This window comes from Loxodonta africana, chromosome 18, assembly GCF_030014295.1.
Source record: "Loxodonta africana isolate mLoxAfr1 chromosome 18, mLoxAfr1.hap2, whole genome shotgun sequence".
Classification (NCBI taxonomy): domain Eukaryota; kingdom Metazoa; phylum Chordata; class Mammalia; order Proboscidea; family Elephantidae; genus Loxodonta; species Loxodonta africana.
In genome coordinates, this window is record NC_087359.1 from 37,109,185 (window position 1) to 37,128,871 (window position 19,687).

General features: G+C 50.0%; 1 protein-coding gene across 4 annotated transcripts in view; it reads right to left on the bottom strand.

The window, feature by feature from the left end:
* Positions 1 to 19,687, bottom strand: part of ARHGAP23 (Rho GTPase activating protein 23) — a 53,766-nt gene that overhangs the window by 18,985 nt on the left and 15,094 nt on the right. For 3 of the 4 annotated variants that reach the window (XM_064271151.1, XM_064271152.1, XM_064271154.1), the window contains 7 exons: positions 17,920 to 18,063; positions 12,283 to 12,597; positions 10,982 to 11,043; positions 10,487 to 10,662; positions 9,696 to 9,817; positions 9,185 to 9,340; positions 4,824 to 4,902 (listed from right to left, as the gene is read on the bottom strand). In XM_064271151.1, the coding sequence (XP_064127221.1) occupies positions 4,824 to 4,902; positions 9,185 to 9,340; positions 9,696 to 9,817; positions 10,487 to 10,662; positions 10,982 to 11,043; positions 12,283 to 12,597; positions 17,920 to 18,063 (1,054 nt within the window). The remainder of the gene's footprint in view (positions 1 to 4,823; positions 4,903 to 9,184; positions 9,341 to 9,695; positions 9,818 to 10,486; positions 10,663 to 10,981; positions 11,044 to 12,282; positions 12,598 to 17,919; positions 18,064 to 19,687) is intronic. The other variant, XM_064271153.1, reaches the window with a different exon arrangement.

Genomic DNA, 19,687 nt, shown 5'->3' on the forward strand with positions numbered 1-19,687 from the left:
TTCTCATACTCTCAGGGTGGGCAGGGGTCCCGCTGGGAGGTCAGTGTCTTGTGCCCATGCTGTTGGGTTTTAGGTGCTCTGGGGCCTTGTGTTTATGTGACTGAGCCCACGCAGCTGCGCCCAGGTGTGTACCTGACCTGGGTAGACCCAGGTGTGTCTGGGAAAAACTAAGACCTGAGCTGTACGGTGACAGTCGAAAAGAGGTCCCTGCCTGTTCTCCAGGGCACCAGAGGTCAGGAGGTCAAAAGAGAAAGGTTTCCCAGAAAGGGAGAGGGGCCTTTCCATCTCCAGACGCCCACACACTCCCATGTCAGGGTCTCCCCCAACTTCCTTCACAAATCCATGGGGAACTGGAAAACGGAACGTGATTAAATTCATTCTGAAATCCATCTGGACAAGCAAATACACGAGAATAGCCAAGGATATTTTTTCTTACTGTGGTAAAATATGTAAGACATAAAATTCCGCATTTGAATCATTTTTAAGTGTGCAGTTCAGTGGCAGTAGTTCTAGTCATAATGTTGTGCGACCACCACTGTTGGTTTCCCAAACTTTCATCACCCCAAATAGAAATTCTGTACCCATTAAGCTTTAACTATCCATTCTCCCCTCTCCCCATCCCCTGACAATCACTAATCTCACTGCATTCGCCTCTTCCAGGCATTTCTCTAAGTGGGATCATACAGCATTTGCCCTTTTATGTCTGGCTTATTTCACTGAACATGTTTTCAAGGTCTGTTCATCACGTTGTCGCATGTATTAGAACTTCATTCCTTTTTATGGCTAAATAATATTCATAGATACATACATTTTAGGTTGTCTTTTTGTTGCTGACTTATAGTTTATGTATTTTGTAGTTCTTTAGATACTCTGAATATTAAATCCTTACCAGATATAAGATTTCCAAATATTTTTGTCCCTTCCCGGATTGTCTTTTCACTTTCTTGATGATGTCCTTTGGTGTCCAATTTTTTTTTTTTTTTTTTTATGAAGTTCAATTTATTTACTTTTTTCCTGTTGTTGTTACTAATGCTTTTGGTGTCATATCCAAGAGTCCACTGCTAAATACACGGCCCTGAAGATTTACTCTTACGTTTTCTTCTAAGACTTTTATGGTTTTAGCTCTTATATTCAGGTCACTGATCCGCTCTGAGTTAATTTTCATCCACGTTGTGAGGCATGTCACAGCATCATCTGCTGAAAAGACTATTCTTTCCCCCACTGAATGTATTTGGTGCCCTAGTCAAAAATCAATTGGCTGTAGGTGTATGAGTTTATTTTTTGGATTCTCCATTCTATTCCACTGGTCTATATGTCTGCCTTTATACCCGTATCAGATGGTTTTGATTACTGTAGCTTTATGGTACATTTTGAAATCAGGAAGTGTGAGTTCTCCTACTTTGTTCTCTTTGTCAAGATTGTTTTGGCATTTTGGGGCCCCTTGCAATTCCATATAAGTTTGAGGATTAGCTTTTCCATTTCCACGAAAAAGGCTGTTGTAATTTTGACAGGGATTGTGTTGAATCTGTAGACGACTTTGGGTAGTACTGACATCTTAATATTGAGTCCTCTAACACCAGGAACACAGGATGTCTTTCGATTTATTTAGGTATCCTTTCATTTCTTTCAGCAATGTTTTATAGTTTTTAGTGTATAAGTCTTTCACTTCCTTGGTTGAATTTATTTCTAAGTGTTTTATCCCTTTAGATAATATTGTACATGAAATTGTTTTCTTAATTTCCTATTCAGATTGTTCAGATTACTGGTATATAGAAACGCAACTGACTTTTGCGTGTTCATCTGGTATCCTACAACTTTGCTGTATTCATTTATTAGCTCCAGTAGCTTTTTTATGGAATCTCTGGGATTTTCTATATATAGAATTATGTCATCTGTGAACAGAGACAGTTTTACTTCTTCTTTCCCGATTTGGACACCTTTTATTTCTTTTTCTTGTCTAATTGTTCTGGCTAGAACTTCCAGTACAATGTTAAACAGCAGTAGTGAAAGTGGGCATTCTTGTCTTGTTCCTGATTTTAGGCGGAAAGTTTTCAGTCTTTCACCATTGAGTATAATGTTAGCTGTGAGTTTTTTGTAAATGTCTTTTAGCATGTTGAGGAACTGCCCTTCTATTCCTAGTTTGTTGAATGTTTTTACCATGAAAGGCTGTTGGATTTTGTCAATGCCTTTTCTGCATCAATTGAGAGGTCTTTTTTTTTTCTTCTTCTTCCTTCTATTAATTTGGTGTATTGCATTGATTTATTTTCTTATATGAAACCACCCTTGCATTCCTGGAATAAATCCCACATGGTCACCATGCATAATTCTTTTAAGATGCTGTTGGATTCAGTTTGCTAGTATTTTCTTGAGAATCTATGCATCTATATTCATAAAGGATATTGGTCTGTGATTTTCTTTTCTTACAGTGTCTTTACCTGGCTTAAAGATTTTTTTAAAGAAAGAATAAGGGGGGATTTGACCTATCAGATAATGAAACATACTAAAAAAAATAGCACGACTAAAGCAGTATGGTACTGATAGAGAAACAGACAAGCTGAACAATTTGAAGGACAGAAAGGAGGGAAACAGGCCATGTCGATATTTACTATTTGATAAAGGCAGCACTTCAAACCAGTGGGGAAGTCACTGGGATGACTGGCCATCCTTTTGAGAAAAATTTTATTTCTATCTCATATAACACATAAACAAATTTAACTATATTACAGTGCTAAATATAAAAATTACAAAAACATTGGGAAAAAATAAGAAAATAATTTTATAATTATAAACCCTTCCTAAACATGAGATGCAGAATCCATTAAAGAAAAATTAACAGCTTTGACTACATTTAAAAATTGTTTTTAATTTCTATACCGAAAAGTTAAAAGGCAAATGTCAGGCCAAGAACAAACATTTACAAAAAATAACCAAGGATTAGTACCCAAAACCCCAAACCAAACCCACTGCCATCAAGTTGATTTCGACTCATAGCAACCCTACAGGACAGAATAGAACTGCCCCCATAGAGTTTCCAAGTAGTGCCTGGTGAATTTGAACTGCCAGCCTTTTGGTGAGCAGCCGTAGCTCTTAACCACTATGCCACCAGGGTTTCCGATTAATACCCATACTATACAAAAAGCTTGTCTCCTACAAATCAACAACAACAACAAAAAATAGGTCAACAGTTCAGCAGAAAAATGGGCACACAATTCGAACAGGCAATTGCAGAGGAAATAGAAAAGGTCAGCAAACTAATGAAAAGATATGTAATCCTGCTAGTAATGAGGGAAATGAAAATGAAAACAATAATGAGATACCATTTCCCCTATCAGATTAGCAAAAATTTTAAATATTAATAACATCTAAAGCTGATGAGAATGTGGGGAAACAAACTCGCTTATGCTGTTAGTGATCTTCTCAGAGCACAAATTGACATTAGCTTTCAAAAATGTTCACTAGGACTTTGACCTACCAATTCTACACCTAGGAATCTACTCAGACAACATGCAACAAGGCATGAAAGGACATATTCGAGGAAAGTCATTGCAACGTGTTTTGTAATAGCAAAAATTTGAAGACAACCTAAATATCCATCAACAGAGGAGTGATGGAAACTAAGGAAACCATAGTCTATTCAAATGATGAAATACTATATAGTTGATTTAAAAGAAAATGGGGGAGACCTCTCTGTACCGACATGAATGAATCTCAAAATTATAACCCTGCTTTTAAGAACAAGGAGCCCTGGTGCTGCAGCGGTTAAGTGCTCAGCTGCTGAGAGGTCGGCAGTTCGAACCTACCAGACACTCTGTGGGAGAAAGATGTGGCAGTCTGCTTCCGTAAAGATTACAGCTTTGGAAACCCAAGTGGGGAGTTTTACTCTGTCCTATAGGGTCCCTATGGATCGGAATCAACTCAAAGGCAATGAGTTTGATTTTTCATTTTTTTTTTAAGAACAACCTAACTAGTGTTGTGCTGGAGCCCATCGTAATGGCTCCATGTGCATCTCTTCCCCACAGTGACATCATGTTGGTGGCTTGAAATAAGCCATACTGGGTGTATTTACATCATCCAAAACCAAAAAACCAAACCCACTGCCATTGAGTCAATTCCAACTCATAGCTACCCTATAGGACAGAGTAGAACTGCCCCACAGAGTTTCCAAGGAGCACCTGGTGGATCTGAACTGCCAACCTTTTAACCACTACGCCACCAGGGTTTCTATTTACATTATAGAAACTGGCAAATGCTACAAATTAGTACTTTTTCACCCTAGAGGGCCGGATGTTAAACATTTACCAGCACATCACTGAACTCAACTCCAAACCCCATGTCTGCATATGTGTGTCTTTGTCATGCATGTAAGAGGCTCTGAGAGGAAACACAATGAGTTGTTAATACGTAGCTCAGCAAACGGTCCAGAGCTGGGCTCTGGAGCCAGATGCTTGGGGTCATCAAATCCTGGCTCTTGTCATTTACAACCTGTGTGACCCTGGGCAAGTGACTTAATCTCCCTGTGCCTCAGTTTCCTCTTCTGTAAGGTAGGGATAATAGTAGCCGCCGCATGGTATTGTGGTAGGGAGTGGCAGCTGGCACAAAGTCAGTGCTCAGCAAGGGCTGCAAGCTCTGGAGAAAGAGGGGGGAATGACAGGGATCTTTGCATTTACTTTACTCGTATCTATATTGTTTTTTTTGCCTTTTTTTTATATAAGCATGTATGTCTTTTATATTAAAAAACTGAAAGTAAAACCAACAACCCAAACAAAAGTGGCTGGTGCAGCACAGACCGGTACCGCCATCCTCCACTTCTACCTCCTACTTACCATCTGTGAACAGAGGCTCGGGCAACTTTCGGAAAAAGGACTTGAGCAGACTGCTGATCACATTTAGGTCTTGCCAGCGCTGGAGAGAAGGCAAAGGTGTCAGGCCACAGCCGGGCCCAGCCCAGATGCCCAAACCCCCACGCCCCCACACCCAGGGCCAGCTGGGCCCAGCCCAGGTGCTGGTGCCTCAGTGCTAGTCCAGCCCTAGAGTACAGCCCTGCCCAGCTCTTCCCTGTGATCCACTTGTACCAAGCTCCATCCACTCCAGAGATGGTGGCAGCAGAACAGAGTCCCATCTAGCTCCTGGCCCCTCTACCACCTGGCCCCAGCCTCTCCCTGCTCCAGCCAGCCCAGTGGGCTCCAATATTTTCCCAAACACAGAAAGTACCACGTACCTTCTTTGGGCCAGGCACTGTGGAGACAGATATGAGCAAGAGCTGCTCCGAGATGAATCTGCCCATTCACTCTCTATCCCTTCACGGGACCTACTAGTGCCAGGCTTGGCTCCTGCCTCCCAGTGTTCCCTAATTAGTAAAGAGTCACCCTTGGGCCCTTTTTCCTTACCCCCAAAGTCTAAGTATGCATAACTTAGCAGTCATTCATGCTTGACTCCTTCCTGCCTCAGACCCTTTGCACTTGCTATTTCTCAACTAGAACTCCCCTCTCCCTGTCATCACATGGCTGACTCCTCATTCCACCTAAATATTACCTCTTCAAAAAGGCCTTCCCTGGCTGTCAAAGCTACAGTAGCCACCATCACCACTGCCCCATCATTCTGCATCACAGCCCTGACTTCGTTTCTTCCATGGCAATTAGTCAACATGTCATTATTTTTTGTATGTGTTTTCTTGCTGATGCCTTGCTCCCTGCAAGACAGTAGTAAGCTTCATAAGGGCCAGAGATTATGTCTGTCTTATTCTCCATTGTATTCCCATCACCTAGCTAGCACAGTTAGCCTGGCTCTTAACCAAAAAACAAATAAACAAACAAACCCATTGCTGTCGAGTTGATTCCGACTCACAGTGGCCCTATAGGACAGAGTAGAACTGCCCCATAGAGTTTCCAAGGAGTGCCCGGCAGATTTGAACTGTGGACTTTTTGGCTAGCAGCTGTAGCCCTTAACCACTATGCCACCAGGGTTTCCAAGCCAGGCTCTTAAAAAAAAAAAAGTTTTTTTTTTTTTTTTAAGGCGGTCTAAATCAGTAGTTCTCAACTTCAATACAAGACTGAAGAACTGTGGGTCATTGGCCCTTCTCGCCACCAGGGGGCGACATCACTCCATAGTGCTGCAAACCCAGTGACAACCACCTTGCCGGGAACTGGCTCAGAACAACTTACACCCAGAAAGCAACATTACATCCACAACAAAGATTCACAAATTGACCCTATGCATACTCATTACAATGGATCCACAACTTAATGACAGAAAACTTTAGGAACAATATATTCCTCACAGGTTCAACAGGACAGCTGGATTCACTTTTCACACAACACTTAGGTCTAACACTCCCCACAACAATGCCACTGATGTGTAACGCACAACATCACACCCAATACACCTGGCACGCCCCCACTCTGGTCCCTAACTTATGCCAGCTGCCCCTCCAGCTTTTGTCCCTCTTCTCCCTTGGCTAAGGCCAAGTTTATGTGCTTCCCTGCATATCTACCCCCTACCCAGTACAGCTCCTGCCCACCTCCTATCATTACTTCCTGGTCCTGATGTATGGGCTCTTCTCCCCTCCCAGCTGCCAAAACTAAGGCCTGGCTCCTTCTTTCTTGATACTGTCTATGGGCACGTGTCTGCCCCTCATCCCCATCCTTACCTGAGTGCCCCTCTCCTGTCCTACTCAGAGCCTGGTCCTTGCTCTCCTGCCGCCCACCTCCCCCCACCCCCCAGCCCCCCGCCGCAAAGAGCAGCTCCCCAATCATCTCACCTTGGTGCCTCAGTATGACCTCTGCAGGACGCCAGATTATAGCCATCACCCCCATGTGGGTGACTATCACCCCAAATCTAATAGGGTCACCTCCAGACACGCCCCCTCTCTTCAAACTCTCCTAAAGCTGCCCCAGTTCCCAGTTTCTGCCAGGAACAGGTACCCCCAGCCCCCCGCTCAAGATTTTGACTTTGCTGTGCCCCTCCTTCCTCCCTCTCACACAGGCAACATGTAGCATTTGGGCCCATTCTCCCCAATCTGCCGGCACCACTGAGTCCTCCTGACCCCTCGTGTTTCCAATATTTCAGCAATTTCTTACCTAAACCCCCGGCTCTGCCTCCCTCGTTCATATCCATTAGGTACAAGCTGAAACTTTACTCTTTCTCGAACCCCACTCACATTTATGCCTCTGCTTAAGAACCACTGAAGGCTTCCTAGTGCCCACTGGATCAAGATCAAAGGCTTCAGTGCAGCCATCAAAAGCCCTCTGTCCCCTGGGTCTCACCTCCCCACCTCCAAGCCCAGGAGATAGAGCCACTCTCTGTCCTGACTCTCAAACCCTTCTCCGGAATTTTGGAAAATGCCATCATCCCTGCCTGGACTGCCTTCCTTCCTGCCTGTCCCCTCCTATTCATCCTTCAAAGACTCAAACACTCTAGTCCACCACCTGCCCGAGCCCTCAGTACCCTCTCCTTCATTACACAATTCGGTCCTTGATGAGAAACTCTCATCCTTTCCTCTTGTCCACGATTTAATGCCTATTTGTCACGTCTCCCCATCTTCCCAAGGGCAGGAACTCTGTCTTATGTACCATGCAAGGCTTCACAGTATTTGACTCATGGGACTTCACTGCCCAGATGCAGGGTTTTCCACAACAGCGTTTCCAGCAGAGCTCTTTTTGTCAAATTGTACACGAAAACCCAACATGGCAGGCATATCGAAGGAGGCTGCTCTGGTTTGGGCACGTATGGGGGTCCTGACCTCCCCCAGCTCCTCTGGGGAACCCTAGGACTCTGGAGAACACAGTTTGAGAACCACCGGCCCTGCTGCAAACTCTTCAGTGTGGTTATCACATCGCTTCACGAGCCGGTCTCGTCTCATTTGGTCAGTTGTGTCCCAAACTGCCGGCCACTCCAGAAAACACCACATATTCCCTTTAAGCTGGGGGCCCACAAACCACCAACATGCTAAGAATGGTTTTTACACTGTTAGAAGGAGAAAAGGAGGGGGGAGGGAGGAGGGAGGGGAGGAAGAGCATGGGGAAAAGAAGAAGACTACGAAGCAGCAGCAGCAGAGACCCTATGGCCCTCAGCGCCTAAGAAATTTACTATCTGGTCCTTCACAGAGAAAGCCTGTTGACCCCTGGCAAACTTTCAGAGTCTACACTGTTCCCCGTGCCATTCTCTCTACCTAGAATACCCTTTGCATGTGAAAGCTGGACAATGAATAAGGAAGACTGAAGAAGAATTGACGCCTTTGAATTGCGGTGTTGGCGAAGAATATTGAATACACCACGGACTGCCCAAAGAACAAACAAATCTGTCTTAGAAGAAGTACAACCAGAATGCTCCTTAGAAGCAAGGATGGCGAGACTGCATCTTACATACTTTGGACATGTTGTCAGGAGGGATCAGTCCCTGGAGAAGGACATCATGCTTGGCAGAGTACAGGGTCAGCGGAAAAGAGGAAGACCCTCAACGAGGTGGATTGACACAGTGGCTGCAACAATGAGCTCAAGCATAACAATGATTGTAAGGATGGCGCAGGACTGGGCAGTGTTTCGTTCTGTTGTGCATACGGTCGCTATGAGTTGGAACCGACTCGATGGCACCTAACAACAACAGAATACCCTTACCTGACTTTCACTGGCTTCTAGTGATCCCCATTCATTCTAAAGGAGTCCCTGGGTTGTGCAAAATACTAACTGAAAGTTTGGTGGTTTGAACCCACCCAGAGGTACCTTGGAAGAAAGGCCTGGCGATCTGCTTCCTAAACGTCACAGCCTTGAAAACCCTACGGAGTACAGTTCTACTCTGCACACATGGGGGTTGCCAAGAGTCAGCATCGGCTCGAAAACAACTGGTTTTGGTTGGTTACTCATTCTAAAGGCCCAGTCAAAATGCCAGCTCCTCAACAAAGCAGTACCCCAAATGCCCCTGCTCCCCAGCCTCTGCCTCAGGACTCCCAGACCAAGACCACACTCATTTCTTAGGCTTCAGCCTTGGGGTAATACCCACTCCCAGGACTGGCCTGCAAAGACAGGTCCCTTCTTGTTCATCCTGGTGCCCTGGCCCAGTGCTGGGTGCATCACAGGGTCCAATAACTGCAACACAATGGACCCTGAAACCCTCCTCAGCAAAGCACCCCCCTACACTACCTCAGCCAACTTCCTGCAGACCCCCAGCAGACCGCTTCAGGGGCACCCACCTCGTCCTGCAGGTTGATGTCACTGGGCCCGCGATTGAGCTGCTCCTGCAAACTGGACACCACGGCATTGTTGCCAGGCACTCGGTAAATGCCCGTGGACTCCAGCCCCCGTGCTTCCACGATGCGACAGCACGTAGCCACGATCAGGGGGACACGCTGGGGACACAGGCAGGGTGGGCGTTAGGGAGGGTAAGGGCAGCACTCGCTGCTGGTGGGGTAGGGGGCTGAGGTGGGGCAGTGCCAAGAACCCTGTGTAGGGGACAAGAGGCCCTCTCTGTCTCTAGTCTGGGGCCCCGCCATGCTCAGGGAAGGAGCCCAGGCCAGGGCAGGGCCTCTGGGCTCTGACCCAGTCCTGCTGCTCCCTCCCTGGAGACCTGGGTGGTCGCTTTCCTCTCTGGGCTGTTTTCCCAGCTATGCTGTCACGAAGTGAGCGGCTGGTTCCAAAGTCCCTTGCAGCTTGGTGCCTCAGTCTCCCCCCTTCCTGCTTGCTCTGGAGTCTGGTGGGACCCACCTGGTTCTCTGTGGCTGGCTGACACTCCTCCAGCCGCACCCCAAATGCTCTTGGGGCTACCTTCTTGTTCTTTTTGATGATGTTGATACCCCAGGGGGCTTTGGGGGTGGTAGCACTGTCATCTGGGTTGAGGGAAGCAGAGAGAGCCAGAGTGAGCTGGGGGGATACAGGGAGGGGCAGCAGCCACACACGGTCACAAGCTCACATGCCACATTCATACATGTGTGGACACACGGGGACTTCATCAGAGAAGTAACCAAGATGCTGAGGGTTGATGGGAAATTATATCCCAAGAGAGGCTGTTTACCCTGGAGAGACCTCAGAGTAATGGAAGGACTTCTGTGTGGCCTCAGGAGCTAAAACTAGGACCAGGGGGTGGGATCTATAGATCCTGGTACAACCAAAGGAAGAATTTTCTAACAGCCAAAAGCACATGGAGATGGAAAGGGCTGCCTCCAGAAAGGGTGAGCCTCCCATCCCTGAAGGTACATGAACAGAGACTGGGGACCGCACGGTGGGGAATCAGATTCAGAGCCCCCAGGCCCACAAAGGCATAGCCCCGCATATACCGTCAGCACACACACTAGAATAAACCCTGACACACACCCACAGGCGTGAACAACCAGACACACAGACAGCCCAATATACACACACATGCACACACATGTGCGCACACAACAACAGGCACACACACACTCAAATTTCCTCCCTCCCTTTGCAGGTTGAGCCTCCCCCCAACCCCCGGCCCTGCCCGACACATACACCGCGCCCTCTCAGCACCACCTTCCTACCCTTGCTGCCTGTGTGCAGGTCTTGAGTCCTGAGGCTGCGAGCTGCACTCTGCTTGAGGAATTCGGACTTGAGGAACTCAGACTTGAGGAACTCAGACTTGAGGAACTCAGACTTGAGCCCCCCCAGGCCACGAGAGCCTTTGGGAGAGGAATCAGCTTTGGGTCCAGAGCTATGGCTATATAGGAAACAAGGGGAGAAAAGGGTCTTCATCTGGGGTGGCCCAGTGTGTACCACCCTGGCCTACTGCCACTTCAGATGTCCCCCTCCATCCCTGAGGTTACTGTGCCTATCTGGGCTGGAGCCCCTCAACGCCCCTGCCACCCTTCCTGCCCTCCCCTCCCTCAGCAGAGGGAGCCTGGGGCCCTACCCTCGGGCCTGGAGGTGGGCCAAGAGGACGTCCTCTATCTGGTGGCCCCCCATCCCACGGGAACTGCTCCATGAGGAGCCCTGCCCAGAGGGCAGCGCCCACATCACTGGCCAGGGCTGGGCCTCACCTCACTTTTCGGTAATCGTTAAGCTTTTTGCTGATCAGAGCTTGGTTGGCACAGCCGGGGTCCTGGAGCAGGAGAAGAGATGAGACCATGTCAGTGCCCGTGTTCAGCCTACCCCAGGCTCATCCCTAGCCCTGCCTCAGCCTCATTTCCCCTCTGCTCCATGTGCCAGGTGGAGAGCATAGACATGGGAGCGAGAGAGACCAGGGCTGAGTCCCGGGCACCCCCTCACCAGCTGTGTGGCTTTGGGTAATCCACTTAGCCTCTCTGAGTCTCTGTCACCTCAGCAGTAACATGGGGTGATAATATGGCAACCTCAGGATTGGGGTGCAGAATTATACACATAGCACTCATCACAGTCCTGGCAGTCACAAGGGAGGTGCCTAATGAGGGGCAGCTATACAGTTGTGAAGTGACTAAGCCCTGTTGAGGGCAGCCCAGCCAGGCCCGCCACAGCAGGGGCCCCAGGTTCCAGGTACTTTCCTTCTTGCTGTGGGGAGGGCAGAAGGTCTGTGACCTAAGGGGCTGTGCACCAGCACCCCCTCACCCCATGGCCAGAGCAGGCGACCACCTGGACCAGGCCCCAGACCCGCTATCCTCTTGGCGGAGACCAACCTCTAAGCTCAGGACCCCTGGACAACTTTGTGCAGATTATGCCAAGTGCAGGCACCTGGTTGGGGGGGTGTGGGCAGAAACCCAGCTTGCGCCCCATGCCAAGCCTACACCCTGGTGTGTAGCTGTGGCTGCCCAGAGGATGGGGGGGTCACTTCTTAATTCTCCAAAAGTCCCTGCCAAAGCCCTTGGCTCAACCCCTGTCCACCTGCTGCCACAGGCCAAGCCTCTTGGCTTCCTCCCAAGGTCAATTTATTCAACCCCCTGCAGATGGATCAGCCCTGCCAGAAGGGCCGGGCACAGTTTTGAGGCAGGGGCACCTCATTCTCTAATACACCCCTATAGGAAAATCCTGCCTCCCTAACTTCTTATGAGAAACTGAGCTGACCTCTCTGTGCCAGAGCCTGCCCAAGGCAGTAATAATGATAATTATTATTATAATTACAGTTATTACTGCTAATTCAAGATCCTGAACACTAAGGACACCAGGGACTCTGTCAGTGCACTTCACACCAAAACCTGGCTAGATCGAGTTGCAAGGTGGACCCTTGTTAGCCCATTTTATTGAAGAGGAAAATGAGGCCCAGAATGCTCAAGTGAGGTCCCACAGCTGGTGAGGGGAAGTCCCTGGAGACAGACGGGCCCTGCCCGCCCACGCCCCAGGCCCAGGTGGGGCTGGGCATGGCCCTCACCTCGCCCTCGGCCCTGCTGTTCTCCCGGATCGCTCTGATCCAGCCCAGCATGTCATCCCGGTCCTCAGCCTGAAAGAGATATTCACAGAAGTCAGCGGTGGTCAGCCGGAACACGTGCCTCCTCTTGGTCTCGCTGTAGGAGATGTCCACCAGGCAGGAGCCGATGCAGACGGGCGCCGCCTCGTCCTCACCTGCGACGGCCACCGCAGCCCCCGCCGCCGGCCCGGGCTCCCGCCGCTCCTTGCTCAGCGAGAGCGAGCGCGCCCGCAGCGCGGCGTACACCCGCTTCCACTGGCGCAGGCCACTGCCCGCTTTCTGCAGGGAGACACGCAGGGTGGGGGAGAGAGATGGGAGGGAAGAGGGTGAGAAGCTAGGCCCAGAGACGGAGGGGGCCCCAGGCGTAGCAGCCAGTGGCCAGCAGTGGGACCCCCACCCCACTGCCCGCCTTCTGCCTGCAGTCACCAGTAAATTCTCCAGCCCCACACCTGCCTGGATTCTCCTACCCATCATTCTCAATCCTCCTGAGGATCTCCAACCTTCTCCACTCTTCATATATGGGCATCAGATGCAATCGGAGCCCTGGAGGCAATCCAGCCCTCCCTACCCTGCATGACTCACCTTAAATAAAATTCATGCAGAACCATCTCTAGCCCATACGCCCCCAGATACTGCTTCCCTGCATAGCACTTGCTCTCTTTGCCTCTTGAGACTCCACTCAGTGTCCCCTTCCCTGGAAACTGTTCTCAAGGTCCTCCAGACCTGCCGTGTTGTCAAAGCCAGTAGGAGCTTCTCGGCCCTTGTTGTAACTCGGGCTCTCAGTGGCTTCGGACACAGCTGCTGCTCCTTCCTTCTCCAAACCCTCTTTTGGTATCTGGGCTCCCACGTTCCCTGGTTTTCCTCCTGATTCCACCAGCACCTTCTCAGTCTCCTCCACAGCCCACTGCCCGACACATCCTCCAGGCCAGTGGCCCTCAACCGGTGCAAGTCAGCACCAAGGGACATTTGGCAATGCCTGGGGACATCTGCAGTTATCACAACTAGGGAGGTGCTACTGACATCTAGTGGGTAGAGGACAGGGATGCTGCTAAACATCCCACAATGCACAGCACAGCCCCCACAGCAAAGAATTATCAATATATCAATAGTGTTGAGGTTAAGAAACACTGCCCTACAGGAAGGCAAGCCCCAGAACTCCGTCCTGGGCCCTCCTCTCCCTGCCCTCCTCTCTCAGGGACCTCACTCATGCCCCTGGCTCTAAACCCAGGCCATCTGCTGATGGGGAGTCCCAAAAGTATATCCCTGTCTGCCATCTCCCCGAGCCACAGTCCTGTGCCTGCCTGGCATCTCCACATGGATACCCTACAGGCACCTCACATGCTACTTGCCCATTACGGGGCACTTGATTTTCCCCATCAAACCCATTCTCCACTCCTCCCCCGATCTTCTCCAGCTCAGTAAATCCACCCAGACGCCCAGAAACCTAGGAGTTACCCTGACTCCTTCCTCTTCCTCACCTCTGATAGCCAACCCACCAGGAAGCCTCCAAAATATCACCTGTCACCTTCTCTACTGCTCCTACCCTTGTCCACGCCATCAATACCTGTGGCCCCAACAACTGCAAAGAACTTCCCCGTTTCCACTCTCAACTCCTTCAATCCACTCTCCATGCAGCAGCTGCAGGAATCATTTTAAAACATAAAGGAGACCCTGTCTCTCCCCTTACTTAGCAAGGTTTCCCATCACCTTGGAATCAAATCCAAGGCCTCTTGGGATCTGGTCCCTATCTCTGTCCAAACCCATTTTCTCTGCCTCTTTCTTTCTCTGTCCAGTCACAGAGGCCTTTTCCGGTGAACAGCCGTGTCTTTGCTTTCTCAGGACCTTTGCACTTGCTGCTCCTTCTGCCTGGAGCTCTCTTCTCTCTGCGTGGCTACCTCCTTCTCACCCTTTGATTTTACGGTCAAATGTCACCTCAGTGAGGCTTCCTCTGACCTTTTTTTTCTAAGGGCAATTCTCCCCTCGCTACCAACTTAAAATCAATAGCGTCCCCCTGTTGGTTTTCCCTGGAGTGCATGCTGCAAGCTCGGGTTATCGTGTTTGTTGATTTCTCCCAGTAAACTAGCCTCCTGGGTGGCAGGCAGCTTGTCTCTCTCACACTTCTATACCCCAGAGCCTAGAACTGCCCAGGCACAGGGAACGTGCTCACCAGTAACTGCTGAATAAGTCCATTAACGACTCTCGGAGTTCCCTAGGGCAGGGGCTGCATCTCCCCCGTCAGACCAAGGACTCCTTCCCTCTGGCTGGTCGCCCACCTACCACTCAGCACCCAGCACAAGCCTCTGCCCTCAGAGCAAACAGATGAAGAACGCCTGGGGCTCTGGAGTGAACACAGCCCACGGCTGCCTCTCATTTAGTTGACCCCAGCAGTGGGCCCTGCCTACCATCATGGTCCTGCTGGACCAGGAAGGGGACGGATGTTCAGAGAAGGAAGACAGCATGGTCCCTCCAGGGAGAATTTCAGTGGCAGTGAGACAGTGACAAGGACACCACTCAGACGGAACCAGCTGGGTGATCCTGGACGCGTCAAGCCCCCTCCCCTGGCATCAGTGGCCCCTGTCGGTAAACTGAGGGGTGAACTAGCTGGTCTCCAGGCTCAAATGCTGGAGCTGTGACTATGGGGACATGTCAGTCCCCACTCCTCTGCCTGACAATCTGTGGTCTGTGAAAGAAGCTGGGGGCTAGGAGGAGGCACAGGAGAGGTTTGAACTGCTAGAGTCAGACGAATCTGGCTGACAAGGAAGAACCCTGAAGAGACCAAGGACCTGATGCTGATTGAGGATCTCCCTAATTCCCAGGCCACGGCACTGAGGGGACGAGTGAAAATGAGCTTTGTCTTCCAGAACTAACCAGTGAGCATGGAGGAGCCAGCTCTCTCCCTGCCCAGGAAACACTGAAGGGAGCTGGCAGGGGGCCCCAGAGCTAGGGGGACAGGCTACCTGGCAGGGAGGAGCCAGCAGCTCTCACAAGTGCCCTTCGATGGCTCAAAAGTTGGACTGAAAGTGTTTGTCTACTCAATCCCCCTTCCTCATGCTCACCTCAGTTGGCACAGCTGACTCTTGCTTCCCCTCCTGGTTTAACGTCCATCTTGCTGGCTCTCCTTTTGGCTCTCCATCAGGAGCCTAACCTCCCCCACCCCTACTTCCTCCCCCAGCCACCAAAAGTCAGGACTGCTCAGGTCTCCTGCCTGTGCTCCATGCCCGCGCTCTGCGTGGGCTCCTCACACCTGTGGCTGCACACTGAAGGACAAATCTTCACAGCGCCAGCCTCCCTCCTGAGGGCCACACCCTTCAGCCTCTGTCCCCAGGACACCTCTGCTGGGGTGTAGCCCTGGGTTCCCAGTCTTCACATAGCCCCAACAGAACCCCTTGCTTCCTTTCCCCAAAGCTGCTCCTTCTCCAGTGCCCTGTGGCTTAGGGGATGGTCGCACCACCTACCGCCCCCCTACAACCCAAGCCAGGCACCCAGGAACCATCATCACCTCCTCCGTCCTCCCTCACCTCCTGCCATCAGCAAGCTGGGGCCATTTTTCCCTTGAACTTCTTTCTAAAGTGTCCCTCCCCTCGGCCCCACAACACCACCCTGGGCCCTACTCTTGCTCACCTGGACAAAAGCAATGGCATTGTCTCCAACTGTCACAGATGCAACGCTTGTCACCTGGTATTGCACACCTCCCTACCACCCACTTAAAACCCTGGAAAGGCTTCCCCTGGCTGCTGAGGCCCCACGGGCAGCGGCAGGCACCTGACTCCCACGATGCTCGCCCTCTGTGCTCCAGCCACCTTAGGTTTCAGCGTGTCCCTTCCCGCCTTTCTCCTAGGCCTCTTCTCTCCCTCCCCACCCTCTCTGCTCTGTGGATCCTCACATATCTCAGCTTTCAGGAGCCCCCTGCCCCCCGGCCACCCGACAGAGGTTAGAGTCCCTATTATATGTTAGACCCTTGAACTTCCCCATCATAACATGAAATTATCATGCGACATAGTTTCTCTACTTGTTGTGAACCCCAGGAGGGCAGGGCTGGCCTGCCTTCCTCACCACTAGACCCAGAACCTCAACAGAAAATTCCAAGCAGAGTCTGGCCAAAGCCGCAAACCCACTGCTGTCGCGTTGATTCCAACTCATAATGACCCTATAAGACAGAGTAGAACTTCCCCATAGGGTTTCCAAGGCTGTAATCTTTATGGAAGCAGACCACCTCATCTTTGTCCTATGGAGCGGCTGGTGGGTTTGAACAGTTGACCTTCTGGATAGCAGCTGAGTGCTTAACCACTGTGCTACCAGGGCTCCTCTGGGCAGAGCAGGCCCTAAGTAATTAGCAGCAGGATGGTTGAGGGCATGGATGAGTTCCAGTCCTGTCCGGAGTACACATCTCACTTAATCCCCACAATAGTGCCTGGAGTACTGTAACATTGTCCCCATTTCATAGATCAGAAGAGTGAGGCTCGGAGATGTGAAGGGATTGCCCTAAGTCACATGTTTGATAAGTGGCTGGGCAGAAACTCAAAGTATGTCTAACTTCAAAGCCTATGTTCTTTCTTGATACCACAAAACCCCCAGAGTGCAAGGTGGAGAATTCAAATAATAGCAGCAACCAGAAAAGTAGCCACTCCCCAGCGCTAGGCACTGGGTAAGCTCTTTACTTAGATCAGCTCATTTAATCCTCAGCAACAGGTTTATGAGCTAGGGATTATTATTAGCTCCATTGTACAGACAAGGAAACTGAGTCATAGATAGGTGCATCATCCAAGCTCTCACAGCAATATGTGATGCAGCCAAGACTCAATCCCAGGTTTATCCCAGCCACTGTCAGCTGTCTGGACTCTTGCAGGGACAGCATGGAGCTGCAGAAGGGCTGCCTGCCTCTTCCCTCCTCCCAGGCTGCCTCAGCCCAGGGCACCGGCCTAGGACCCAAGGTTTACACCCTACAAATCCAAAGCCCCTCCCTTCTCCTCTCCAGCATCCTACTTGTCTCCCCCCATCTCCCCACCCACCCATCCCCTCCTGTCCCAGCCCCTTTCTTCTCTCACCTGGATCTCTGTGGTGGCTCCTGTCTGGTCTTCTTGCCTCTGGTTTGGCCCCCAGGAAGCCAAACAGGTCTTTTAAAGCTGTAACTACCTCCCATAAGAGCTCCCAGGGGCTTTCGGTTGTCTGAGGAAAAAGGCTAAAATTCTTGCTCATCCTGCAAGGCCCTGAAAGAGCTGACCTCTTCTTCCTTCTCAGGCCTCAGCTCCTCTAAGAGGATCACCCTGGCCTCCCTTTCTCATTGTCCAGGAGCCTCCGGAGCCATTTTTGTGGTGATGTCCCAACTGGGGATCACTGTGGGACCCATTTGTCATAATTCCAAGCACAATTTGATCAGCTCCATCTCACACCAAAGACCACTGCTCTTTGCTAACCTCTTTTTCATGAGTTCTCTAAATCCTCCAGAAAGTTCTTGCAAGCATCTAACCTCTACCCGTCATACTACAGCCTAAGCTGGTTTCCTTTGACTCAGAGGCTGTGGGGTAGGTGCAGGAGAAGATGAGAGTTATGCTGGGAGCCAGCTTCCATTCACCCCCTGGCTCAATCCTCTGGCTGTCTTACCTTCCCCTTCTTGGTGAGGATCTGCTTATAATACAACCAGCCTTCCCTCCTGACATCGCTGAAGGTTGAATCTGAGAGGTCAGAGGTTGAGTGTCGCTTAGAAGGGGCGTCAGCATCTTCGGAGGTGCCCCAGCTATCCAAGGACTGCAGGGAGACAACAGGGGGCAGTTTAGGGTGGCTCCCACGGTGCCAGCATCTCAGGAACCCCATGGACCACGTGTAGCTGTGTGGACCTGGTGTAGGCCTGTACCATGCTCTGACATGTTGTGTGGCCTCAGGGGCCTTGCTTGCCCTCTCTGGACCATTCGTGTTGAGGTCATGAGACATATGTAATGGGAAAGCCAGAAGGAAGTGGACCGCATGCCTCACTGCCCCAGAGAAGCCAATCTGGGACCTCCCTTGACTTTATAGACTGAAAGGAATTAAATAAACAGAGGAAGCGGTTGTGTCAACAAGGAGTTAAATCAACAGGGGAAGTGGGAACATCAACATAGACCAAGTTCTTGGAGCAGGTAGTCGTGTCCACAAGGAGTTAAACAGAGGAAGTGATAGTGTCAACAGAACTCCAGCAATAGAGGTGACATGTCAAGGGAAAGCTAAGTAACCAGAGGAAGTGATAAGGAATAAACCAGGTGATAATATCATCAAGATGTTAAGCTAATCAGAGATATTATCGAGGGTCTGAAATCAAGATGGCTCTCCCAGTCCATCCACAATCAAGAGTTCAAGCCATTTCAGACCTGACCTCAAGTCTCCCCAAGTCCCGAGGCTGCAGATGCCAGCCCCTCCATCACATCTCAAACCTGTGGCCCCCTTTTCAGTGGACTCCCCTGTCCCCTGACGACATCATGCAAATATGGACTGAGTGCCCACTGTGCCAGGCACGGTGTTAGGTACTAGGGACACAGCAGTTAACAAAACATATAAAATTGCTGCCCTCAGGGAGCTTACACTCTAGCTGAGGAGACAGGCAAGAAACAAGATAAATACACAAATTGTATAACATGGTAAGTGTTAAGGAAAAAAACAAAGCAGGAAAGGGAGATATGGAATTCAGAGGTGGGGCGGAATGTGGTTTTTGACTAAAAAGGCTGAAAACAAACAAACAAAAAAAAACCCCATTGCCATCGAGTCAATTCTGACTCATAGTTACCCTGTAGGACAGAGTAGAACTGCCCCATGGAGTTTCCAACCAGTGCCTGGTGGATTCCAACTGCCAACCTTTTGGTTAGCAGCTGTAGCGCTTAACCACTACGCTGCTGAAGAAAGTGAAAAAGTCTTCTAAAGTCTTTTTTAAACCAAACAACCCCACCCATTGCCGTCGAGTTGATTCTGACTCATTGTGACCCCACAGGGTTTCCAAGGCTGTAAATTTCTACAGAAGCAAACTGCCCCATCTTTCTCCTGTGGAGCTGCTGGTGGTTTTGAACCATTGATTTTCGGGTTAGCAGTCGAGCGCTTTAACCACTGCATCACTGGTACTCCTTAAACCAAACAGTTTAGCTTAAGTTGTAAAGAATGCTCTTTTAAGAACTATCTATATGGGATCAGGAAACCCTGGTGACATAGTGGTTAATTACTACAGCTGCTAACCAAAAGGTCGGCAGTTCAAATCCGCCAGGCTCTACTCTGTCCTGTAGGGTTGCTGTGAGTCGGAATCGACTCGACGGCAACGGGTTTGTATGGGATCAAGTTGACAACAGCAACTTGAAAAGTTAGATACGAAACTTAGTGGGGAGTGAGTTTATGTTAATGAGAGAGGAACAAT